Consider the following 27302-nt stretch of genomic DNA (forward strand, 5'->3'; position numbering starts at 1 on the left):
TTGGTGTCCTCAATTGGCCGAGCCGAAATTCTGTATCTGTCAGACCAACCGGGCCTCACTCCGCTACCACCCGCTTAAGGGCCCAGCACCCGAGTGTTGAACGGCTGGTATGCAACCAAACCACTTCAGGTCCCAGTGGTCTTCTTCTGGGGGGTACGCGACTTCACAGGGAGGGTCGCCTCAGGCATCATGTTATCTTATTGGAGAACTATTAAATAATATAAAGTCAACTTTATTCGTCCCAAACGAGAAATCTCATTTTTGGATATGAAATCACTGTCACTTTTATACTGCTTTCGTTGGTGTCCCAGTAACTGAGGTTAAAGAAAGTTGTGGATTCAAAGCACTTGGTGTACCAGTCTGACTGCATTCCTGGGCTCACCCATAGCGATGAGTCCTTCATAGGAAACGAAAGGAAACCTTTCAGATACAGCAGCTCCAGCAATAGCCAGGTATTTGGCATTGTGAGGAGCCCGGCTGGTTTGGGCACTGTTTAAGAGGCATGCTCCCTGGGTGCGCAAAACCACTTGTCAGAAGACCCTGGGTTGAAGAACGAGCCTGTGCTGGAGGGGTTATACCAACCCAGCCTGCCTGGGGATCCCTAGGAAGCCAACAGAGGCAGCTGGACGAAAATCAGAAATGGAAGAGTTATGGTTTGACTGAAATAATGGTCTGAAATACGATGGATGAATTTAGAGGTGAATTTATGGATGCTAAAGTACTCATTGAACGTTTCGGGCGGAAAGGGCTTGTGGGAGAGAAAACTGTGAGAAAGTCCTCCAATTGCCCAAGGGCATGGATTACTCAAGTCAAATTGAATAATTCACCAGGCTGTGCTGTGCTGCATCGCCTGGCCAACCGCACATGAGGACTCACTCTTCAAGTTAAAGGAGTCACGAGAAGCCACTGCAGAGCAGGAATTACACTCTGATGGAACGCCAAACGTTCTGAATAACCCATGTAATGCTGCTCTCCCTTTCCCTCCGGATGACCTGCTCTGTGGCTCCTATATGGCCTCTCTCTTTATCCCCTTTCTCGTTGACGCTATAAAGTAATGTACGTGTATGTGTGTGTGTGTGTGTGTGTGTGTGTGTGTGTGTGTGTGTGTGTGTGTGTGTGTGTGTGTGTGTGTGTGCGTGTATATTTGTGCATGCGCTCATGAAGTTTACTGTGGTTGTATCATAGTGTTCAACTACCTTTTGTACTGCACACAACCCTCATGATAAGATAACTTTTGTATTTGACCTCATTTGGGTATTTCTTGTATTTTTAAATGTATGCCATCCGCTGCCACATCACCTCACTTCTATACATACTAATACAGGGGCCAGTTTATCATGTCTACATTTTAATGAATTCTTTTACTGGAAAGGCAGGCTGAGGCACGCAGATTTAACAAGTAGAAACAAGGTCAAAAATTATTGATTAACACAGATCAGCAATCATAGTATGTTTAAAATACTTTTATCAGCTTTTCTTCTTTTTTTTATTGCTGTTGTGCTGCATATGTATCCAATCGAGAATGTTCGGTTCTGGTGGTTTGTGTTAAATGGAAATCAATAAATAAATAAGATATAAAAAATATAGCCTATATATATTTAGCCTACATATATTAGGGCCGAAATATTTAATCGCGATTAATCGCTTGTTTTCCATAGTTGATTGCAAATTAATCGCATTATTTTATCTGCTCAAAAGTCTCCGGGAAGGTATTTTCTGTGAGAATAAAAATTATATACTCACCATGGGCGTGGACAAAATATGATAACTTTATGCAAATGTTTTCATCTTTTTTTTTTTTAATCAAGTAAGAACAAAAACCCAGTGTGCCCAATCTTTTTTTAAGCATAAACACAAAACAAAGGACTGAATCCAAAGACCATATATATATATATATATATTAGATATATTAGATATCATCAAACATCATTATATATTATATATAAATGTATATCCTTCGTCTGCTGGTATATTTCCGTTGGCGTTTGTTGAAGTCCACTAACAGCTATCTCATGATGTTCTCCAACACGCACCCCGGTTTGTCCCGTGATCTCATGACTTCCACTGGACTTTGACCCAACAGAATCGTGGGATGTGTAACGAGGAACACGTTTTCTATCTTTGCACGGGCGCGCACACATGCACGCATTCAGGCACGCATGCAATGCACGCACGCACACATAAGTACATATAATATGTGAGGTTCTCAGTCTTCGCAGCAGAAGTTTAGGACCATAAGTGAAAAATAATTATATATAATATGTATGTATGCATTGTTATCAGTTAGATTGACAGGGGACATCGTGAAATAAAAGTAGATGTTTTCATTTTACTTCTGTTTTTCCTTGCATAGAGGACAACATGAGTAAAAATTGGCTCATCATACCCTACTCTCCGCAATATATACATTTTCTTTCTTTCTTTTTGTATGTATCTTTAAACCTTGCAGCCCGAACGTAAACTGCGTGTTTTATTTTTTACACCTGCAAAGATTATGGTCACGTGACTCGCGCACAGCTGAGGGATGTTGCGCGAGGCTTGGCCGTTGCTAACAAGCTAGCTAGGCTTGTTCTCAACATCCCGACATAGATCATCCGATATTTAACACAGACACGCAAACAAAAACCCAACGAGTTATACCATAAGCCATGGGGAGGATACCGAACACGAGTTCCAGCGACAGAAATGCATTTTTGCAAGCCGTCCATGTAATTTCCAGTAGCTAGGCTAGCGCTAGCCGTGCTGTTTATAAGACGGTAACGGTACTCAGAGGGCCGAGGCCAGGCAACGCAGGCCGACGGGGTGAGTGTCTGCTCTTTTAATGCGGTAACAGCTTTTCCCAATTATTCGAAACGTAACTACATTTTTTTGTCAGATGCCATTGTTTGTGGACTTCTGTATTCCCCCAGAAATGTACCGTTTCTCGGACGTTGTTGTGGGCGTCATCAATCACCAATCAGTAGGAGACTTGAATTGAGCCTTGAGAGTAGCTTCCTTTAAAGGAGTGACCGCTGATCAGTAATGATCTGCGGTCATACTTACATTTTTGACCTTTAGTAAGACCCTGTCTCACTTGACTGGCAGTATCCACGTTTATTATTCCTGTAACGTGAGGCTACCGAGAAGGGGCGTTACAATGGACACCCTCATCGGTTATCATAATATCAATTCTTTTTGCACTACTGTATATTTAGAGTTATAACATGATAGTAGCTAACGATCTTGATGTGTAGATCCAGGTATGGAGCTCACCCAAGGGCCAACACATTAAAACATGTGTCCCTATGACCCCATGGAGCATCACCTCAGTGTTTGCTTTTTTAGTTTCTCAGACAGCTATGCTTTACTGTATGTAACCCTACACTACAGCCCTGCTATGTCACACATAGAAAGCATTGTTTATCTTTTCTCTTTTTTTTTAACAAATATCGTAACTCATATAACATTTTATTTACATCTTATTTAGAAGTCAAATGTTCAGGACAACAAACAAACATTCGGTGGATTAAAAATGTTGGACATACATAAACAAAGTAACTTGGAATTGGCTCTTCATGAGGATGTTTGTAAAGGTATCAAGACAGACTAAAGGCCTTCTCTGTCATCTGAGTTGAAGCACAATACCGGCCTTGTAAAGCCAGGGGCAACCGTCTCTCCTGGCTTCACCAAAACATCCCTTATCAATATAGTTTGTCATGATTACTTCCTTGTAACGATTCTGCACAATCTGCACAATCGCTTGCCTGCCATGAATGTAAACAGCGGCAATATAGCTCTTTTGTGAGACATTTTGTGAACTACTTATGGCGATTCATTATTTTGTCCACAAATTCCGATGCACATGGATTTCCCAAGTTCTAAATGGCTTTTGTTTACAAAGGTGGATGATATTGTAAACAGATGTATAGTGTAAACAGCAGAGACGGTAGCGATGGTTTGATCACCCAGACCAGTATTTTAAAATCTTTTAACTCTCCTGTTGCTCATACCATTCTCCTGTGTTTCCTCTTCCACCTCAGAGCCATGTCTTCCCCTGGCTGCTGCCACCTACCTGGCTCCCTGTGTGACTACTCTGGAGGCAGCGAGGCGGACTCCTCCAAGGACTCAATGGAGCAGTCTGACTCCACTTCACAGGCCCAGTACGTCGCCAAGGTTACGGCTAAAGATGGCCGACCACTCTCGACCATCGTCAAAGCAGTCAGCCTGCAGAGGTAAGACGAAGCAATGTCTGGAATGGAATGTGCCGGGGCGTCGCATTAAAATCACATGGCCCTCTGCATCGATGCCTTCATTGTCCGGAGCGAACATCGCTCTGTGTTGCGTTGTCGTCGCTCAATGCGTTCTAATGTGTTGTGCGCTGCTGCTGGTTTCCCCTCCACAGTGACCTAGGAATGTGTCGCATTTGCCACGAAGGGGCAGGCGGGGAGACACTGCTCTCCCCCTGCGACTGCACGGGAACCCTGGGTAAAGTGCACAAGAGCTGCCTGGAGAAGTGGCTGTCCTCCTCCAACACCAGCTACTGCGAGCTCTGCCACACCGAGTTCACCACCGAGCGGAGGCCGCAGCCTCTCACACAGGTCAGCCGTGGTGGCGCGGTACAACACGGCTGGGGCTCGGCTTGATTCAAAGACCAATCGAAAGACCAAATGAATGACGTTATAATTATTATGACGCAATAACATTTGAATGCTTTGTGAGCATAGAATAGAGCATTTTGACATAGGTTGAATTGACAGTAATGTGGTGATAATATTCCTTCAGGTTCTTATGATCATATCTTTAGATGACGATATGTTTATATATAGCTGAACTGAAAGATCAGGCCAATTTATGAGGACTCCTTGCTGCAGCACATTGGGCCATGGAGGTCAGAGAGCTATTGAGGTCATCACCTTATAGCTAACTCGATTTTGAAATTTAATGCAATTTGCCGTCCAACAGTCCCTGAGAGGATGACATAAATACTAGCTCAATGCTCAGCAAAATGTCTCACAATTGTGCTCATTTGACACCATCTTATATCATAGATGAAAGCTAGGTTTTAAGTACCACAGTGGCAGGATAGTGTAGGGGTTAGGATGTTGTGCTCCCTGACTGAATATTAAAAGGACTCAATAGGGACATGATCACAATGTACTATGTGTACTCGCATAATACCGACCACAACAGTGTCAGTGAGTCATCTGTTCCCCCGTCTCTGCTCATCCTCAGTGGCTGAAGGACCCGGGCCCTCGCAGCGAGAAGCGCACACTGCTGTGTGACATGGCCTGTTTCCTGCTCATCACGCCGCTGGCCGCCATCTCTGGCTGGCTCTGTCTCCGGGGGGCCCAGGACCATCTGCAGCTGAAGAGCAGGCTGGAGGCCGTGGGGCTCATCGCCTTAACTATTGCCCTCTTCACCATCTACATCCTCTGGACGTTGGTACGTGGCGTAGCACTAGCCGCAGCACTGACCACAGCACTAGCCGCAGCACTAGCCGCAGCACTAGCCGCAGCACTAGCCGTAGCACTAGCCGCAGCACTGGCCGCAGCACTGGCCACAGCACTAGCCGCAGCACTAGCTGCAGATTTACTCATAATTTTATATTTATCTCATATTTCTTAGAAAACTTGAATCGTGACCTTGCACAATTAAATAAGTACAGAGGCCAAAACCTTGATTTATATTCATAAGCATGAATGGTGAAGCCCTAGTCGTCTATCGTCAAAAAATCAATCATTTCTAAATCCAGTTTTTTTTCCTCCCCTCCGCCACCCCTGCAGGTGTCGTTCCGCTATCACTGTCAGCTGTACTCTGAGTGGAGGCGGACCAATCAGAAGGTGCGTCTGCTCATGCCCGACAACAAAGGTGCGCATGCCACCCAGCATTCATTGCCCACCAAGTCCACCAAGAAAACCACGGACGAGACCATCGTATGAGCCGAGCAGAGGCACGAAAGGACCACTGGGGAGGAGGGGGGGGGTGAAATGGCACCCTCTAAAACATTTTGAAAGCGTCACACCATGAATAAAGATTTGCACTTATCTCGGGCGGACGCCAACGGATGGGAGTTATTCTCTCCTGACTATCGTTTTTGTTGTGAAGCACTTGATGTTACTCAACAACGACGGACACGGGAGACCCTCTCCCTCCGGAGGGGAGAGCTGTGACACACGTCAGGCATCGCTCGGAGGCCGCTGGAGTGGGGGACACTGAAGACGAGCGCACACTGGAGGAACCGGGCCAACCGTGTGGCTTTGACCAGAGCTGAACAACTATTATAGGACACACAAGCTTATGTAGCGGGATATAATTGATTCAGCATGCTACTACAGTATACCTAAAGCATACTCACTACCTACATATCCCCCGACTCCCTCACTATGTTATTAAGTAGAACTTCAACAACCAGCAGCCAATAGCCTGCCTGAAGACTAATTGTTGAACAAACACACAATAATTGACAAAGTCAATTCATGCTATCTGTGAATATTCTTCCTAAAGAAATATGGTCCTCTGATTACAATCATTGTCTATAACCTCAGCCCTGTTTTAATGGTCTGGGCAGAGTGGCACTGTAGAGGCTAACCTCCTATCTCCTACCCAGACCATTAAAGTAACTCATTGAAGCTCAGAAAACAAAGGTTGCTTATAGTATAATCAATATATCTGTTAAAACTGTATTGTGGTATTTAATTGAAGTTTCCGAAAATTCAGATTGGCTGGAGATTCTGTTTTGTCTTATGAATGACACTAGGTACCGTCTTGACCCACTTGTATATGCACCATTATTGGGACTGCGTGGCAAACAAACAGCTGTACAAGATGACGTCATACAGTTTAAAACATGAGAACCTAGTGTGTGAATGTAGCGACGTGGAACCCTTAACCCTCTACAGTACCACTGTTCTCACTGCACCCAGGCGCAGGGACCGCGGCCCTGCTGGGAAGAAGAGAGGAGAAATGTATCATGTTTTTTGAGATGTCAGTTACAGTGCAGCGTATGCTAATTCAAATGCTATTTAAGTTTAGTCTTCCTGCTGCACTCCCTTGAGGGAACATGTGTTGGGTGATCGTGCAATAAAATGTAAAGGATTTCCGGACTTCTTGTATGGTTCTTATGAGTGGTATCTTTGTATCCATAACCGTCACCCCATGGTTCTTCCATTTATATCCCAGGTAAGATTTGCATTCATTTTCGATAACTTACTTTTTTTTATTTTAATGGTTCCTTAATCTGTTTTGCTAAAGTATGATTTGACTGTACTTGGTCTGACAAGGCTCCACTGCTACCAGGTGTGGTCAGGTACGCGTGGGCCAGGTTAGCTGTTCGTTATCGTCGGGGTGTCACTACTTTTTCGTCGATTATAGTGCAGTGGACAAGAAAAGTTGTTTTGTGTCCTCACCCTGCTGATGAGACGGTGTGTATTCTGTCGACCATGGACCACCCTCGGCTACTGCGTCAAGCCTTGGTACCCCTAGAGTGTGTGCCCAGGGGTCTGAGGGATCAGAACCATGGAGAGCACCCCTAACATCTTCATCAGACACTTCATGAGAGGCTTTAGGTGGAGATGCTTTCATCTGAAGCCAATTACAGGGGAGGACATGTAAAGAACACTCCTCTATTGAATCAACAACAGAGAATATTGCAAATTCACTAAAGGAAGTGAATAGGTTAATAGTTTGTGTATTATTTAATAGCATTTAAGTGCTTACGATTTGGTGCCAATTCAACAATCAATATTATAGATCTACACAATAGCACTGCAACAATCCTATTCTACCTCCGTAGGCATCCGGAGGTAGAATAGGAATGCTGGCTCATCAATACTACAGTGTGCAGATAAACCTTTAAGGATATTTAAAAATTAATATATGTTTGTCCTTTGAATGGGTTTCTAGTTTGGACTGGCATTTCTATGTTGAACTTATATAGCTAGGAGTGTGGTATTTTGTGTTGTGTCTGAGAGGGTCATGGAAAAGAATAACAGCTTATTGCTTCAAAGTAGTACACTCCACTTCATCTCATCTAACCCGTCACCTGCCCCAGCTGTCCATAGCCTAGGTTATCTAGAAATACTGCCATCTAGTGGTTTTTATTTGGTCTACAAACCCTTTCAAAGGGATAGGCTGATAAGTACATCATATTTTGTCCTTGTTCTCTATCTTATCATTATTCGTCAGGAACAGATGGGGTGTTGTTAGAAAACACATCGGATGAGTCAGCATCTTAATATTGTAAAATTTAATTTCATGGCATTAATATAATGTATGTGAGCAGATAAGCTATCATTTAAAAAATAAAGAAATAAAGAAAACAAGAATATATTTTACACTAATTGAAGTAAGCTTTAGTAGCATAACGACCAATTTTGAGATGATGGACTGGACGAGAGGGGGCGAAACCAGGACTGCTGGTACCACCGACACAGGACCCAAGCTCATTCACGCATGACATCACATGCCGGTCCTTGAGCCGGAGCAATGGGGAGCAGCCCCACAGGGCCGAGGCGGGGTAGTGTTGTAGGGGCTCAGGCGACACTACACCGCTAAGGCTATCACAGCTTATACATCGTGGCAACCCATAGCAGTACCATCAGTCGCGTTTCGGGACAATAGCCAATGCAGCCAATCTGGGTGAGATTACCGTTGAAAATCTATTCAATTACATACTTTCTGGGATGACGGCTCTATGCAGAGATCAGGCGGGACCGGCGTGCTCTGTGTGCTCTGTTAAGTGCACTTCCTCCGATCGTTCTCGTAGTAAACACTGGAGGTGCCCAGAGAGAAAGTAAATGCTCAACATAACTGACAAAAACGATTTTGAATGAGTAATCTCCCCAGGTGTGGTAGACCAGTTGCCGTGGGTTACAGGTTTTGGCAGCACTGCAGTTTGCCCCCCCGCTGCCCATCGGTGGTGGGTGGAACACTGATATCCACCACATTGTTTCCCGGGGACTCATCGTGGGCGGACCGCTCGGCTATCTGCTTCTGTGATACGATGCGATAGATTTCTGTTCAAAAAAGACACGCAATGCAAATAGGGTAGTCAAAGTAATAGTATCACTGTGTTGTTATACAGGATATTGATTGACATGGAGCATGAAATCAAATACGATAAGAAGGAATTATTGCACATATTTAATAACAAATTAAATATGGGACTGGTTCTGAAGGTTATGTGCAATATACAGTAATTGTAAAAAGATAATTTTAAGAACCTTATTTTTTAGAAACGATATCCCTTGGAATAAATATTATTTTCGAAATTGTCCACCAAATGACCAGATTATGGTTTATTTTGATGTTTCAAATGATTGAAGACACAACATGCCTGTTATCAAAACATAAACAGAGTTATAGAGCAATAAGACTTAACATCCAGACCAGGATGTTTGTATTCGACATTAAATAGCAGATATGGTTTAGCTTTTTTATTTTTTTATTTAAGGCAATCATCTAATTTCAGTTTCTCTTGTGCTTACCTGTTAGGATATTCTTGAAAGCTTCCTCAACATTTGTTGAGTCCAAGGCAGATGTTTCTATGAATGACAGATTGTTCTTTTCTGTGGAACAAAAAACAAAACAAAACAATTTGTGCTTGTACGAATGTCAAAGTGGTCAATAGTGTTACCTCAAGTCTATAATGTTTGCATTTCCACTACTCCTACCGTATGTGTGTGTGTGTGTGTGTGTGTGTGTGTGTGTGTGTGTGTGTGTGTGTGTGTGTGTGTGTGTGTGTGTGTGTGTGTGTGTGTGTGTGTGTGTGTGTGTGTGTGTGTGTGTGTGTGTCTATATCTTTAAACACATACATACACACCTATGCCATTTTTTACACAAAAGTGTGTTTTCTTATTTTTGCCGACTCTTTAATTGTTATGACTGTCCGATACTTTCACTGCATCAATAAAGCCCCTCTGATGTGTTCCTGAGGCCCCGCCCCCCGGTACCTGCGAAGGCGCGGGCCTCATCGGTGGGCACCGCCCGCAGGTGGCGCAGGTCGCTCTTGTTGCCCACCAGCATGATGACGATGTTGTTGTCGGCGTGGTCACGCAGCTCCTTCAGCCAGCGCTCCACGTTCTCATAGGTCAGGTGCTTGGCGATATCGTACACCAGCAGGGCGCCCACCGCCCCCCGGTAGTACCTGGGGAGGAGACCGCAGGTCAGGTGGGGTGAGGCCCGGCCAATGAAAGGAGAGGGATTCAGACTGGTCCCCCCGAGGCTGGGAGAAGGTCCTGATTTGGAGCGTTCCTCCGGTCGGTCGAAAAGCTATTTAGTTTCTCTTGCTTCCTATGAGCTTTGCATAACAAGGAATTTAACCACCCAATATCCAAAACGTGCAACGGAGACAGTTAACCCTCTACCAGAAGTCCCTCCCAGTCTCTGGCCTCCCACCGCAAAACCTGCTGTGTGACTGAAGAGAATTTCACTCCGTCCAAAGTCTTGTCAATAACACCGATTTGAAGCACCCCAGGACGTCTGTCTGGGGATGAGAACGCCTGCGTACAAGGGTAGTTTATAATCTGTCAGAGGACGGGTGGGCTATGTCTCTCCTCTCTCTGTTCTCGAGATCTCGAGGTCTATGGTTGATAACTCGTGAACTCATGAAAGAATGCATCCACACACAGCTCTTCGGGATGATATTCAGCTTGCTCATAGTAGTTCTACTAGTACCAAAATATCCAAAACACGACTCTGTTCACAGAGATTTCTTTGGAATGTCTATAACCAATGCCTCATTTGGTAGGCTGGTCCGGGTAAATCTAAAGTTATATTAACCCTAATAAAACAACCCTTGCTATAAGTCTTCCACTAACTGTACCGTAGCAACATTCAATGTTTTCGTTCTGTTACCATGGTGGCACATGGTAGTAGAGGCTAATAAAAGCACACAAGTTCTGATATGATATCTATGTTCATAAGGATTCATTATAAGGTCATTTATCAACAAAAAAACAGCAAAAAAATCGTTCAGGAATGCAGATGTATGACCGGTTACCTATGTTTGAGATGACACAATGATTACTTTAGTATCCTGGATGTTAGTCAGACCAAGCAGGCAAACGTCAGTTTTGGGCTCTGATTTGGGATTATCATTTTCAATTTTTCATATTTGATAGACCTTTTTAATTATCAATTCATCACAACAACTTTAATAATAAGACATAATGAAAATACATTTATCCTCTCTATTCAGCAGCAACACTATTCATCATCTATCAGTACAAACTGGTTAGCCAACATAACACAGAGAACCACAATATCACACACATACTCGATAATATATTAACACACATATTAAGTCATTCACACATATATTCATCCACGTATTCACCTATTCATTCACATTTTATGGGATACATATTCACATATTCACAAAAAAAATTCATTCACATATTCACAGCGGAGCAACATACCACCACAACAACTACATGTCCATTCGTATTTTTACTCACACGTATTCATTCACATTTTCCACCCCATTCATTCACAGGCCCTGGGTCCCACGGTGACGCGGGGGGAAACTCACGCTGAGGTGATGGCTCTGTAGCGTTCCTGGCCGGCCGTGTCCCAGATCTGGGCCTTTATCGTCTTGCCGTCCACCTGGATGCTGCGCGTGGCGAACTCCACCCCGATGGTGCTCTTGCTCTCCAGGTTGAACTCGTTGCGTGTGAATCTGGAGAGAAGGTTGCTCTTCCCTACGCCCGAGTCCCCAATCAACACAACTGCAGAGGGAGACACCAGGAGAGGAGAAGGGGCGTTATAATAGAGTTGTTACAAACACTATGGCGCCACGCCTTTGACTCCACTGAAAATTAGCTTGTCCACCACACTTTGCATTCCTGTCAACTCAAGTGTGACTGTGATTCAGATATCGTTGATTTTCTTTACTCTGAACTGTCCCTTCTTAAGCACTTTGCAATGCATCTTTGCATGACGTTTGAATGCACTGTATGAATAAAGTTTGATTAGATTTCCAGTGTCAACTGCTACAACAACAGATACATGACTGAGATAATGATACTTTCTATCATATGCTACATTAGTACAATGCATGCGTTTGTTTTGGTCGTTGTTGGACGTAGATGCTCTCGGCTGATGAGTCACTGTAGAACTGGGGTTGAACTGGGATGAACCAAGCAGACGAAGACTCTGAAGGCCGGTCTTCAGGAATAGCCCGGCGGGGTGCTGGTTGTGGTGAAGGCCCATTGTGCTCCTCTGCTCTCCAGAAAGGAAACGCAGCCCGACTTTTGTTTTCCCCCGACGGCCTCGTGCCTTTGGGTTGGCTGCAGGAAGCTGATAACATGTTCCAAACCAAAACCTGAATCGGCAGTTTCAGCCCTGTGTGGCCCTTCCTGCGTTCAGCCGGCGGGTACAAGAATGATGTGGATGGGGGAGAAAGAGAGGGAGAGATGGGAAGAGAGAGAGAGAGAGAGAGAGAGAGAGAGAGAGAGAGAGAGAGAGAGAGAGAGAGAGAGAGAGAGAGAGAGAGAGAGAGAGAGAGAGAGAGAGAGAGAGAGAGAGAGAGAGAGAGAGAGAGAGAGAGAGAGAGAGAGAGAGAGAGAGCTGGTGCTTCCGCAGATGTCCTATTCATCTCACAGAGGATACTTTGTTACATCTTAGACGGCCCTTTGGCTCTGAGGCCTGGGTTGTTAATGTGCCACAGGTGATGGCATGGCTAAAGAATAATAATAATAAATAGCATGACATGAAATCAAAACATTAGATACACACTCAAACTCAACCTTTCTTTCACCAGTATAGGCTGAGTGATGATGAATGTGAATATAGTTGTTCTTGCTCCCTTCTCTTCTATTCAAAATAAATTGATATATTATGGGGAATGTCATCACAGTATCGCCAATGGCTAGCATTCCTATGTCATGCAGAGGCTGATTAATTATATTGATCTATTGGAAAGGCTATGCATTCAACAGATCCAGGTTTTACACCGTGTGTGGATTTTTAAATGCCCAAACAGTTTACATGCAAATCAAAACAGTACATCTGTTAAAAAGTTACCAATTAGATTCAGTCAGTGTATGCCATATCAAGTTTTAAATGGTGTGAGGCATTCTACGTCTATATAGCTGCGGTAGTTGTAATGTTACAATGATAGCATTATGTAGCAAAAAAAAAACACCAAAATATCAGGGAATACATTGTCTCTTTGCTAAACACCCCTTAACACCTTTGATATAAATGTTCATTGATACATATTTTAGATTCATACATATTCGGGATAATGAAACAATAAAAGATGTTACCAGCCAAGTAGATGTTCTGGAAATAGGGGGAATGCAGTCATCTTTGTATGTTGTTTTTACCTTTGAACAAGAAATCGTATTCATCGTCTCGGTTCCCCATTCTAGACGAGGCCGGTCCTCCACTTCTTGTCGGAAGAGGATATTGAAGTGTGTGTGTATGAATTATCGTTACATACAATAAAAAGGATATAAATTGTGACAAGACTCTGCGCCAGTGTTGGCTGTCAAAGCAAGCTGGCCGCAGGAAAGGAAAGCTCCCCAACTCTGCAGAAGGGGAGGAGCCCCTGCAGGTTCAATACCTTCCTCTAGGGGTCGCTAGCCCCTGCGGTGTCAATACCTTCCTCTAGGGGTCGCCAGCGACACGTTCAGGGAACACCGATCAATGACGTATAGTTATGGGGGAAACTAGAGGCTTATAAAAGTAAGCAGCACATGATCTCTCTCTCTCTCTCTCTCTCTCGCTCTCTCTCTCTCTCTCTCTCTCTCTCTCTCTCTCTCTCTCTCTCTCTCTCTCTCTCTCTCTCTCTCTCTCTCTCTCGACATAATCGATGTATGTTTGTGATTTATGCCTGTTTAGTTGAGATGCTATTCAAATAAACAAAGAGTTATGGGGGAAACTAAAAACTAATAAAATTAAGCAACGATCTCTTTCTCTCTAAATTCAATTAAATTCAAAAAGCTTTATTGACATGAGAAACGAACATTTACATTGCCAGGTGAACAATAATAATAACAAAATGTGGGATATTATAAAAATTCAACAGTGTTCACACTATTGAGAATATGTTAAATAGTGCAATCATGTGGAAAAATTTAGTCCAGGGTAGTGAGTGTGGTTATTGGGAGTTTGAGGGCCTTCTCTCTTTACAACAGGTGACGAATCTGGCTACTGTGATTTCTCCCAACAGGTATTGCAGTTTGTTAGCATCTTTGGTGTCCCTTCTCGATAGCCAAACGTTCTCTGAGTCTGTACCTGGTCAAGGATTTCGTTCATTATGGATCGGTCACGGTGGTCAGGTATTCTGCAACTGTGCATTCTCTGTTAAGGGACAAATAGCATGCCAATTTACTCTTTCCAATGTGCCAAATGGTTTACCTTTTGTTTTCTTATAATTTGGTTTTGCCAGATGTGGTGGTTGTTGTGTGTTGGAAGGACGAAGAATGGGAAACTTCTCTTGATGTAACTCTCTGTGGTTGAGAGCCTTGTTGTGGAGTGTGTTGCTGTCACTTTCCTTAAGGGTGTTCTAAAATTTTAGCGCTCTCTTCAAAATTGTAATGGGGTGACCAGAGGTTATAGGCTACACCCTTCCCCAACTCAGTTCTATTTGCTTTGCATTGAGGCGTAGCGAGTAGGGGGAGTGGGGAGCCTGAAATGCCTGAAATAAATGATTGCCTAAAATGCAATTACATATCTTTCTCTATTTGCACTAACAACATCCCTGTGTCATGTCAAGGTAACAAACCCCCTCACATAATCATGACACACCGCACAACCCATTCAAATAACATGGGATTATCAATAAGACATAAGTGTAAAGTGCATGATACATCACACTTCACATTTTCGAGGCATGGGAATGCAATAGGATTCCCAAAAACAATCAAACGTTACTCCTTGCATTTTAATCATCATACAAGGCAAAATGTTTTGGTAAGGATAAATAATGTTTTCTTTTTTATTTACAATAACAAATGGAGAAGGGGATACCTCAAACCATTAAGTCCATGTGTTCTTCTGCAGGGAGCTCCAGGAAGCCCTCTCAGCAGCACTGTCCACACAGCAGATGCTTCCTGCAGGTCTGCAGGGATCAACCAACAAAGGCTCTCTACTGACAGCGGGGATGAGGCTGATTGGTAACAGGCCGATCCATGAGCTTTGGCTGTCCGGGGTCTGCATTCTAATTGACAAAAGCGTGAGGATTATGTTGGCCCATTGGATTTGAGAAACAGCTCCCTCTTGTGGGCCACGTATGTAGTGAGGACTTAACTGTACCTTGCAGCAAAAATGTTTTTTTCAGACTTTTAAACGCAGCCCTGATGGCAATATGAGAACGCCACCTCCATGCTCCTTCATTCATAGGTCGTGGCTGGCTCTTGTCAAATCATCTGTTTAACTCTGTCAACACAATTTTAAGCATTCTATCGAACATTACATGGGTTGTTTTGTGTATAAACATTTTGAATGTCTAAATGAGTATTTGTCTGGACAGTTTGGGTCATTTGTTTCAAAGTATTATTTTGAAGTCATGGACAATTTATAGGGTAAACCTTAATTCAAGGTATTGTTTAGAAGATCCTGTTGAAAAGTTCAAACCATTTACTACAAATATAATAAAAATCAGAGGCTAATTTAAAAACGTAATCTCTCTGCCATATATAGGCAGCCAGTATTTGTAGACCTGCAAGTTGCATCGTAGCATTGTTGGATCTGAAGGACAAGAGAAGCCAAAAGACAATGGCCGGGATTGGGGGCAGACCTCAACAAATGGGTTATATAATGCTTGAAATACCATCATAATGTGTTAAGATAAATGTCTGCTGTATTGTAATACATTGTCCCAGTTGTGCTTTGGTGTCTCTCATATCATTTCTTTGATTTCTAGTTTTCCTGGGATGCAGTGGCCCACGGGCCACAACCTACCTCAAGCAGAAGGGGAGTCCACTCCAATAAATGGATTTTCCATATCATTGTGCACGTAAAATGTTAATGGTCTTCAAATATTATGAAGAGTAGTTATGATCAAGTGCAAATTATGATCCATAACACTGACATCGGACAAACACCCCATTCAGCGAATTGGAAAGGAACTAATTATAAAGCTGTCCACTCAAGAATCAATGCATGTGTGTGATGATTGACTACCTGACTGAAGTGGCCACAGGACAGGGGATGACAATACAACATTTGTCAAAATGTTACGACCCTGTAATAGAAGTCTTTGTTGTGGAACATTTAACCTTTGACCTGGTTGTGTAAGCAATAGCATACATACATTTGAACAAATGTTTTGTTTTATTATCTGAATATATATATTTTTTGTACAAATAGATATGCCTTCCCAGGCCGCCTGAGGCCAGGGGCTTTAAGAGCTGCATGCTGCTAGACAGCCAAGGTTCCCAGACTCCTGGTGTTACATCGCTGTCCGCCAAACTAGTGGAACCTGACCAGCCATGTATTGTCGTTTCTTTTAGATCAATTCTATTTGTACTTAACAGATGCAATCACTCCTTCTCTCTTATCTGGACTAACCCTTAAAAGGTGCTGTAGGTACGACTTAAGGGCAATGGGACTATATGAGGGTAATTTGATAGAAAAGCCATAGCCATAAGAAGTGTAAATATACGTTGCTATCGAGATCGATTCCAATATAAGAATACATTTTACAATTCATAGGACATTTGACATAGACAATCTCTCTATGCAATACAGAAATAAAGATTTAAAGGGCTTTATTGACATGGGAGGCTTTCATTTACATGGTCAAAGTAAAAAAAGCAACTCTCTCCCTTACTTTCAACCATAACCATAAACAAAAATATTGATTAAATATTATTATTTGGGTAAATAAGGATTACAATTTACGATAAGGGTACATGTAAAACCATTAATGAACATAAGTTAATACAGTATCAATGATTTTGTTGGTGTTTACTCAGGGGCGTTGCTAGACCTAGAGTTTTACTGGGGCAAAGGCCCCCAACTGCCAACATTTTTTTTTTTACGTGTGCACAATATGAAATAGATGGATACAGAAGGGTATGTACAAGCTTCAAAATCATTGTCACTGTCATATTGTAGGCTATATTAAAGCACTGGTAAAGGTAAAGACGCAAAGATGGATTCATGAGTACCGTACAATTATATTTATTTAAACACATACACATCTCAAAGATTTACAAATAAGGTAACTGACAAATAAACAAAAAGTCTCTTTATGACCTTCACCTCTTTATCAGGAGAAGTCTACACATCTATATTTATTTAGAAGCTGTGTGGAAACAGCATAATTTTGCCAGAACGACATGTACTAAAAAGGCAAGAAACAAGGTTTAAAACTAATAGAATTTCTGACTTAAGGTGAGGTGGCTCATTGCCACCAATCAACCTGGAAAATGTTATAGAACCATCAAAGCTCTTAAATTAAACTAAATAAGGCCATACACTACTGCATAGAGCCTTTTTTAATGATTATTTTTTCACTATTAAGCTGTATCGCCGCGCCTTCATGGTGGCAAAGCGGTCAATAACGTGGCTTTGACTCACTTTGCATAGTTGCTCCTTTTCAATGGACAAAAGAGAAAGTTGGTGAAGCCTTCCTTGCCCCATGGTTGACCTAAGCCAGGTGTGGAGCCTTCTCGACACACTGAAAGATCGCTCGCAACTACAACTGTTTACAGGAATTGTGAGTGCAATGATCTGAATTATCTGTGTCAGTGTTGGGAACATTGTTGGATCCATATATGTTAAAAACACCCTGTATATCCATAATTTCCTTTTTTGTGTTAAGGAAGTTTTTGTCCACTAAAACTTCCTCAAGTTTTGAAGACAGACAATTTTTCATTCATTATTCATTTTCCGCTTGTGTGCGTGCACGCATGGTGTGTGTGTGTGTGTGTGTGTGTGTGTGTGTGTGTGTGTGTGTGTGTGTGTGTGTGTGTGTGTGTGTGTGTGTGTGTGTGTGTGTGTGTGTGTGTGTGTGTGTGTGTGTGTGTGTGTGTGTGTGTGTGTGTGTGTGTGTGTGTGTGTGCTATAAAACTACAGGCTACAGACGCTCAGTATTGAAAAACTGGTGCTAATTATGTGGGCAACATTCTTTAACAGCAATCAAGTTGTCATTGTTTGTGTCAAACAAGTTGTGAATTTGTTGTAACGTTAAAAAAGGAGATGACTTACTCTGGGCTGTTTCCAGCTCCCGTGGTTTCCAACGAAACATGATCAACAAAAAAACAAGGAATTGAAAGCTACTTACAATATGCCTAGGTTACATTAATTTCCCCTGATGGCAGCAATGTTCCACTTTCAGCTGGAATTCACGGTAGGCCTACATCAAAACCACGTGTCTTCTTTAGATTTCAGTTCCCTTTATTTATTCACACAGTTCAGCAGCGGCATTTATTCAGAATCAGAGCCCAAATTAAAGCTGCATTACCCAGCAGAAAAATAGATGCACTATAAATGGTTTTGTAGGCCTATAGCAGTCACGAACATGAGCATAGTTGTGGAAATGCTGGTGTTAGAAAACAAAGTTGACGAGAATTAAAGTGCTGCAAATCTAGCATTAAAGGTTAATTTAAGAAGCTTCTCACCAGTCATTTGTCGCCTGGTCGCAGTGTCAAGTTTTTTTAAAGTAGTTCACTAGTCGTAGCGTGCAAATAAATTGCAGTGTCAGAATTCTGAGAATTTTGTCAGCATTCAGATTTCTCAGAATTCTCTTACACTGCAAATTAAAGCGCTACTACTAGCAAACTAGTTTCAGCGTGACTGGAGAGAACTTCCTTAAATTAACCTTTAATGCTAGATTTGCATCAACGCTATTGTGTGAATTAGTATGGTTCTCTTTCATGGAAGCCGGAAGTGGGAGATTCCTTATTTTTTTTACCATTATTGTTTTATTAACAAATTTCTCCTACAGGGGATTGATAAAGTTCTATCTAGACTATTGAACAGAAAGAAACACTTGGTCATACTTTACACACTTTACCACTGAAACATTCAGAAGAGTCACGTGGACGAATCCGTAAATAACTGATTTTTTTCATTGGTTGTTGCGTTAAATCTTACCCAGATACAATAGGGCTATTTTCTGATTGGCTTTTATGTAGCCCCTTTCGTTTTTTGATTGGCTGGTAAGAGGCAGGCTCGACTGAAGACTCCCGAGGCAGCAGGAGATGTACTTGATGAATCCTGTCGATTCCATAGCGAGTGCGGCGCTTCTGCAGATTAATTTAATAATGATCAATGGAATTTTACTGGGGCACTGGAGACTTTTACTGGGGCACGTGCCCCAGTAAAAAGGGGCTGACGACGCCTCTGTGTTTACTAATGGCGGTACGGGTTATGTTGTTACTGGTATGAGGGCCGGGGTCGCCCTCTTCCGGCGGACTATAGCGCTGCCTGGTGGCGTCGTCGCACACTGCTGTTTCAGCGGCTCCAGTGAGGCTGCTCAGCGGCTGGAGACCTAGGCTGAGGTTCCTGGAGCCGGGGAAAAACATGATACTATCATCAAACACATGCATTCCAGATGGGTGCGGAGTGGATTCATTACTTATTATGTCCAAAGTAGGCTATACTTATTTTTCTCACTCATAAAAACTGGGTCACCCGTAAAATAGGCCAAAACAAAGCCACCTCTCACAGGTCTTAACATTTTCAATTCTATTTGTACTTAACAGATGCAATCACTCCTTCTCTCTTATCTGGACTAACCCTTAAAAGGTGCTGTAGGTACGACTTAAGGGCAATGGGACTATATGAGGGTAATTTGATAGAAAAGCCATAGCCATAAGAAGTGTAAATATACGTTGCTATCGAGATCGATTCCAATATAAGAATACATTTTACAATTCATAGGACATTTGACATAGACAATCTCTCTATGCAATACAGAAATAAAGATTTAAAGGCCTTTATTGACATGGGAGGCTTTCATTTACATGGTCAAAGTAAAAAAAGCAACTCTCTCCCTTACTTTCAACCATAACCATAAACAAAAATATTGATTAAATATTATTATTTGGGTAAATAAGGATTACAATTTACGATAAGGGTACATGTAAAACCATTAATGAACATAAGTTAATACAGTATCAATGATTTTGTTGGTGTTTACTAATGGCGGTACGGGTTACGTTGTTACTGGTATGAGGGCCGGGGTCGCCCTCTTCCGGCGGACTATAGCGCTGCCTGGTGGCGTCGTCGCACACTGCTGTTTCAGCGGCTCCAGTGAGGCTGCGCAGCGGCTGAAGACCTAGGCTGAGGTTCCTGGAGCCGGGGAAAAACATGATACTATCATCAAACACATGCATTCCAGATGGGTGCGGAGTGGATTCATTACTTATTATGTCCAAAGTAGGCTATACTTATTTTTCTCGCTCATAAAAACTGGGTCACCCGTAAAATAGGCCAAAACAAAGCCACCTCTCACAGGTCTTAACATTTTGAGGCATGCCATATATAACATGCCAAATTAACTTAGAATCAGCTTCAGAAGTGACAGATGCATCACCAAATGTTTGTATCAGTTGAATGCCATAAAGTGAACTCAACAGAACAAGGAAAGGAGTATGTGAAAGAGTTAACTTGAATCGATGCAGGTCTACATGATCACGTGATTATCGTTTAAATCAAGGTCAGAACACAACCTTGAAGAAAGCTCGTCCTTCAGACTTTGTAGCTTGCGTTCCTCCCTTTCATTGTAGGGCTAATGCATGATCACCAAGTACAACCTACAATTGTAGAATGTCAAAATTAGATGATTCATTTGAAGGATAGGAAAGTTATTGATTTTTGCTTGAATATGTTAATTTGTCATTGTCCCTGATTCAAAGAGCATCTGTTATCAGGCCGTAAACCAACAGACCGAGCCAACAATAGGCCATTGGACATAAGCATCCGTCTTGGACAAGTGACTTAAATCGCCCAAAAAATAATAAATTGCATAACTGAATATTGTGTTGTTCTCAGCATGGAAAAGGAACACAGAGCCGAAAGAAAAAAGTTAACCGGCCATGTTTCAAACTTTTGAGCACTAAAGTAAGCCCAGCTTTGGCCTGTGAGTGAGTGGCACTAAAGATTTCAAATCGGCCCCCAAATTGATATGAGGGTGACTTTCTTGCAGGTTTGAAAGGTTTGGTTTCAGGTCCTATACTGCCACCTGCTGCCAAACCTTAACCTTGTAATGCGTAGTAGTTTAGGCAATCAGATATTTTATGATGATTGAATGTGGAAATGTTGAATGTTATACTGTGCAATGTTCATATGCACATGCATATGAACGCATGCATTCATATGTGTGATTCACTAATGTCCAACTCAGGTTGGTTTAATCCTCACACGGTCTGACGGTCACATCACACCTGCTGCAATTTTCAGCATCAGTATATTATGCATACGCAATAATGCAAAGCATCAGTGTTTTGTGATATTTTTGTTTCAAGATCTGGGGTATCCTGTAGGCAGGCTTTGTATTAAAACACACACAAATTACTGTGAGGTCACAATGCGCTCAATGATAGGTTCGGGAAGCTGGACTCGTCATAATGTCTCATGTCAATCAAGTATCTGCTCAAGTTCTAAAGTTTTCATTCGCCCTTCGACGCCAAGTAGAGGTAGGTCATGAACTATAGATCTAAGTAATAAGTAGTCCCATTTTATGTCAATGCTATTATAAATCCGTCCATGGCACATTAATACATATCAATTATATATTTATCGAAGTGTAAAAGATAAATCTACCGCATTTTGCTCGATTGAAATAAGGTTACCGTGCTCGGGGCGTCGTGGACCTCGGGCCCGCCACGGCCTCTCTCACCTCACTCTCCAAACACCAAAGGGCCCTTGCCCCCCTCCTCGAAAAGTTTAATGTAATTTTAGAAAGTCATCTAACTAGTCGATAACGCTAACAATTATGTATGTTATTGCAAATGTTTTTTCACGGTGAGAACACCGATCGATTAAGCGGTAATCGTCGTAACCTTCTGTCACCATATCCGTAAAGCCGAAAACCATAACCGTAATACCGCATGAATATAGGCCTACAGATCGGTACATTTGTGGAACGTTTGTGCTGCATGTATTCACGCCATCGAACTTAATGAGGGTCATATCTGAAGCAATGCTGCTGCTGGAGATGTTAACGACTGCATTAGCTCACTCTCTTACTAGCTAGTGGCTACTGACGTTTATGTATAAATTATGTTAGTATTCGGCTCGGTGTGCGCTGTACACAGTCGTGGTTGGTTCAACTTTTCAGCGTTGAACCATGATTTTTACCGAATAATTCAGTGTCTTTATCGACTTCCAATGCAAGCAATGTTGTTGTAAACGTAATGAGACACTGTGACAGGAGCGTACAGTACAACTCCTCATCCTCATCCTCATCGTCATCCGCTTATCCGGGGTCGGGTCGCGGGGGGAGCAGCTCAAGCAGGGGGCCCCAGACTTCCCTTTCCCGGGCCACATTGACCAGCTCTGACGGGGGGATCCCGAGGCGTTCCCAGGCCAGTGTTGAGATATAATCTCTCCACCTAGTCCTGGGTCTTCCCCGAGGTCTCCTCCCCACTGGACGTGCCTGAAACACCTCCCAAGGAAGGCGCCCAGTGGGCATCCTTACCAGATGCCCGAACCACCTCAGCTGACTCCTTTCTAAGTAAAGGAGCAGCGGCTCTAATCCGAGTTCCTCACGGATGGCTGAGCTTCTCACCCTATCCCTAAGGGAGACGCCAGCCACCCTTCTGAGAAAACTCATCTCGGCCGCTTGTACCCGCGATCTCGTCCTTTCGGTCATCACCCAGCCCTCATGACCATAGGTGAGGATAGGAACGAAGATCGACCGGTAGATCGAGAGCTTTGCCTTGCGGCTCAGCTCTCTTTTCGTTACAACGGTGCGGTAAAGCGAACGCAATACCGCCCCCGCTGCTCCGATTCTCCGGCCAATCTCACGCTCCATAGTACCCTCACTCGCGAACAAGACCCCGAGGTACTTGAACTCCTTCACTTGGGCTAAGGACTCATTTCCTACCCGGAGTAAGCAATCCACCGGTTTCCTGCTAAGAGTCATGGCCTCAGATTTAGCGGTGCTGATCCTCATCCCAGCCGCTTCACACTCGGCCGCCAGCCGATCCAGTGAGTGCTGAAGGTCACAGGCCGATGATCCAATGAGGACCACATCATCTGCAAAAAGCAGTGACGAGATCCTCAGACCACCGAACTGCAACCCCTCCCCACCACGACTACGCCTCGATATCCTGTCCATGTATATCACAAACAGGATTGGTGACAAGGCGCAGCCCTGGCGGAGACCAGCACCCACTGAGAACGAAACTGACTGGCTGCCGAGAACACGAACACAGCTCTCGCTTTGGGAGTACAAAGATTGGATGGCCCTGAGGATAGACCCCCTTACCCCATACTCCCGCAGCACCTCCCACAGTTTCTCCCGGGGGACCCGGTCATACGCCTTCTCCAGATCCACAAAACACATGTAGACCGGATGGGCATACTCCCAGGCCCCCTCCAGGATCCTTGCGAGAGTGAAGAGCTGGTCCGTAGTTCCACGTCCGGGGCGAAAACCGCATTGTTCCTCTTCAATCTGAGGTTCGACGATCGGCCGAACCCTCCTTTCCAGCACCTTGGAGTAGACTTTACCAGGGAGGCTGAGAAGTGTGATACCCCGGTAATTGGCACACACTCTCTGGTCCCCCTTTTTGAACAGGGGAACCACCACCCCGGTTTGCCACTCCTTTGGCACTGTACCCGACTCCCACGCGATGTTGAATAGGCGTGTCAACCATGACAGCCCCTCAACACCCAGAGCCTTTAGCATTTCTGGCTGGATCTCATCAATCCCTGGGGCTTTGCCACTGCGGAGATGTTTGACTACCTCAGTGACCTCCACCAGGGAAATTGACGACGAAACACCATCAACCTCGAGCTCTGCCTCCAACATAGAGGGCGTGTTATTCGGATTCAGGAGTTCCTCAAAGTGTTCCTTCCAACGTCCGACGACCTCCTCAGTTGAGGTCAACAGAGTCCCATCCTTACTGTACACAGCTTGGATGGTTCCCCGTTTCCCCCTCCTGAGGTGCCGGATAGTCTTCCAGAAACACTTTGGTGCCGACCGAAAGTCCTTCTCCATGGCCTCTCCGAACTTCTCCCACACCCGCTGCTTAGCCTCCGACACGGCAGCCGCTGCAGCCCTTCGAGCCTGTCGGTACCCTGCAACCGAGTCAGGAGTCCTCCAGGATATCATATCCCGGAAGGCCTCCTTCTTCAGTCGGACGGCTTCCCTGACCACCGGTGTCCACCACGGTGTCCGAGGGTTACCGCCCCTTGAGGAGCCTAAGACCCTGAGGCCACAGCTAGCCACCGCAGCTTCAGCAATGGAGGCTTTGAACACCGCCCACTCCGGCTCAATGCCCCCAACCTCCACAGGAATGCCAGAAAAGCTCCGCCGGAGGTGTGAGTTGAAGATACCTAGGACGGGGGCCTCCTCCAGACGTTCCCAGTTCACCCGCACTACTCGTTTGGGCTTACCAGGTCTATCCGGAAAATTTCCCCCATTCCCTGATCCAACTCACAACCAGATGGTGGTCGGTTGACAGTTCCGCCCCTCTCTTTACCCGAGTGTCCAAAACATGCGGCCTCAGATCAGATGACACGATCACGAAATCGATCATCGATCTTCGGCCTAGGGTACTCTGGTACCAGGTACACTTATGAGCACCCTTATGTTCGAACATGGTGTTTGTTATGGATAATCCATGACTAGCACAGAAGTCCAATAACAAACGACCGCTCGGGTTTAGATCAGGGAGGCCGTTCCTCCCCACCACGCCTCTCCAGGTGTCTCCATCGTTGCCCACGTGGGCGTTGAAGTCTCCCAGCAGAACTACGGAGTCCCCAACTGGAGCCCCATACAGGACTCCATTCAGGGTCTCCAAGAAGGCCGAGTACTCTGAGCTGCTGTTTGGTGCATACGCACAAACAACAGTCAGAGTTTTCCCCCCTACAACCCTTAGGCGCAGGGAGGCGACCCTCTCGTCTACCGGGGTAAACTCCAACACCGCGGCGCTCAGCCGGGGATTTATGAGTATCCCCACACCCGCCCGGCGCCTCACGCCCTCGGCAACTCCGGAGAAGAATAGAGTCCAACCCTTATCCAGGAGTACGGTACCAGAGCTGAGACTGTGCGTGGAGGTAAGCCCCACCAGATCTAACTGATAGCGCTCCACCTCCCTCACAAGCTCCGGTTCCTTTCCCCACAGCGAGGTGACGTTCCACGTCCCCAGAGCCAGCTTCTGCCGCCCGGGTCTGGTCCGTCGAGACCCCTGACCTTCGCTGCCACCCATGTGGCTGCGCACCCGACCCCAACGGGTCTTCCCACAGGTGGTGGGCCCATGGGATGAAGAGAGGGGGGGTGCCACGTTGTTTGTTCGGGCTGTGCCCGACCGGGCTCCGTGGCAAACCCGGCCACCAGGCGCTCGCCATCGAGCCCTCCGTCTGGGCCTAGCTCCAGACGGGGGCCCCGGGCTTCCTCCGGGCCGGGTCACATCTCCTCTTTTTTTGTTCTTCATTGGAGTTTTTTGAACCATTCTTAGTCTGGCCCCTCACCTGAGACCACTCTGCCATGAGAGACCCTACCAGGAGCACAAGGCTCCAGACAACACAGCTCTCAGGTTCACAGGGACACGCAAACCTCTCCACCACGATAAGGTGACGGTTCCAGGAGAGGACAGTACAACTCATGCCGTTTTATTCTCTTTTCACAAATTTTTCTCACACTCTTAATTTCTTGTACCAGAATTCAAAATTGACACGCGTGGTTGGTAGGCTACACACTCGTGGTTGGTTCAACTTTTCAGCGTTGAACCGTGATTTTTACCGAATTATTCAGTGTCTTCATCGACTTCCAATGCAAGTAATGTTGTTGTAAACTTAATGAGACACCGTGATAGGAGCGTATAACTCATGACGTTTTATTCTCTTTTCACAAAATTTTCTCACACACTTTATTTCTTGTACCAGTCAGAGTATGCTTCAGACCCAAGCAGTGGTCCAATCTATGTCTGTGGTAAAGACTAATTAAATAATAAATTGAATATGTTTCATTACAGAGACTCATAGAGAGATTATCGAACAGCGACGATGGACAGGAAGACATTGTTTTCTTTGTGGGCTCAACTGACCCCTGCTTCCATCATGATGGCGGACAGGGAGTCCTACACCGAGGTGACCAGGTTCGTCCCCGCCCCCCCTACTGAGGCCAAGCCCCCGGGCCTTAACCCCCGCTACCCTCGTGGGGCTAGGCTGCCCCGGTTGGCTGTGGCTGAGGAGGCTGACGGCCAGGAAGCCTGGATCCAGGCGGCCCACTCCGACACCGTGTCCCTCTGTGCACGGGCTCTGGGTGCCGCCTCGAGCCAGGAGACTTCCCCGGGCCAAACCCCCCCAGGTGAAGGAGATGTATAGTTTGGTGTATAGCAAATATAATTGAAGTATACAAAAGTTATTACAAGTATACTTTTACTTTTTGTGCTTAATTAAAAGTATGTTTAACGTATGTACTTTTCAAAAGTGTACTTCATAATAAATGTCATTAAGTTCCACTTTAATGTACTGAAAAAAGGTATACTAATTCTGAAATACTTAAAGTGGTATTGCATTGTACTTATAAAACGTGTACTTTATTGTAAGTGTATTGTAAATTGTATGTATGTGTACTTAGAAAAAGTATACTTAATAGCAAAGTAGAAGTGTATTTTAGTATACATGCAGAAAGTTAATCTCAAGTTGTATTAGAGTTAGGGCTTTGACTTTTGCCCAAAAATCATATTCGAAGTTCGTTTGTTTATAAATATTAATATTCAAATATATTTGAATATTTATTAATAATATTTTGACCATTAAATGCCTTCAGTAAGACCTGGGCTGAATCCCAATACTTAGTACATACTATTTCTGTTCAGTGTCTACTGAACAGAAGCGTTCTACGCATAGCTGAAGACCGTACGGTCTACAGCTATGCGTAGAACGCTTCTGAACGCTTCCGAACACCGCCGAAACTTCACCGGATGTTTGGAGATGACGTATCTCCCCTCAGATGCCGGCAAAACTACCATGATAAGTTACCTGTTTTCCGTCTGGTCATCGTTGCTATAAAATAAAAAATGTCTCTTTTTACTTAATTACTTACTTTACTTTTTTACTATTTTTAATGACTCTTTTTTCGCCGCTTTCTACAATGTCTTTCTAAGCCGCTGTTGGTAGTGTCGGGTCAGCCATCACTTCTTCGTTCGTTACCAGACTCCGGTTGCATTGTGGGATAGCGTAGTGACCTC

General features: G+C 44.2%; 2 protein-coding genes across 2 annotated transcripts; one reads left to right on the plus strand and one right to left on the minus strand.

The window, feature by feature from the left end:
• The first annotated feature begins 2494 nt into the window (after nt 1–2494).
• On the plus strand, nt 2495–6973 carry LOC130387311 (E3 ubiquitin-protein ligase MARCHF2-like). Its single transcript, XM_056596335.1, has 5 exons — nt 2495–2802; nt 4020–4211; nt 4382–4577; nt 5212–5421; nt 5763–6973. The coding sequence occupies exons 2-5, from the start codon at nt 4024–4026 to the stop codon at nt 5916–5918; spliced, it is 750 nt and encodes a 249-aa protein (XP_056452310.1). The 5' UTR covers nt 2495–2802; nt 4020–4023; the 3' UTR covers nt 5919–6973.
• A 697-nt stretch (nt 6974–7670) lies between these two features.
• On the minus strand, nt 7671–13509 carry LOC130387312 (ras-related protein Rab-11B-like). Its single transcript, XM_056596336.1, has 5 exons — nt 13308–13509; nt 11510–11705; nt 9930–10123; nt 9465–9545; nt 7671–8993 (listed from the first exon to the last, which is right to left on the minus strand). The coding sequence occupies exons 1-5, from the start codon at nt 13345–13347 to the stop codon at nt 8848–8850; spliced, it is 657 nt and encodes a 218-aa protein (XP_056452311.1). The 5' UTR covers nt 13348–13509; the 3' UTR covers nt 7671–8847.
• Nucleotides 13510–27302: the final 13793 nt, after the last annotated feature.

This window comes from Gadus chalcogrammus, chromosome 8, assembly GCF_026213295.1.
Source record: "Gadus chalcogrammus isolate NIFS_2021 chromosome 8, NIFS_Gcha_1.0, whole genome shotgun sequence".
Taxonomy (NCBI): Eukaryota; Metazoa; Chordata; class Actinopteri; order Gadiformes; family Gadidae; genus Gadus; species Gadus chalcogrammus.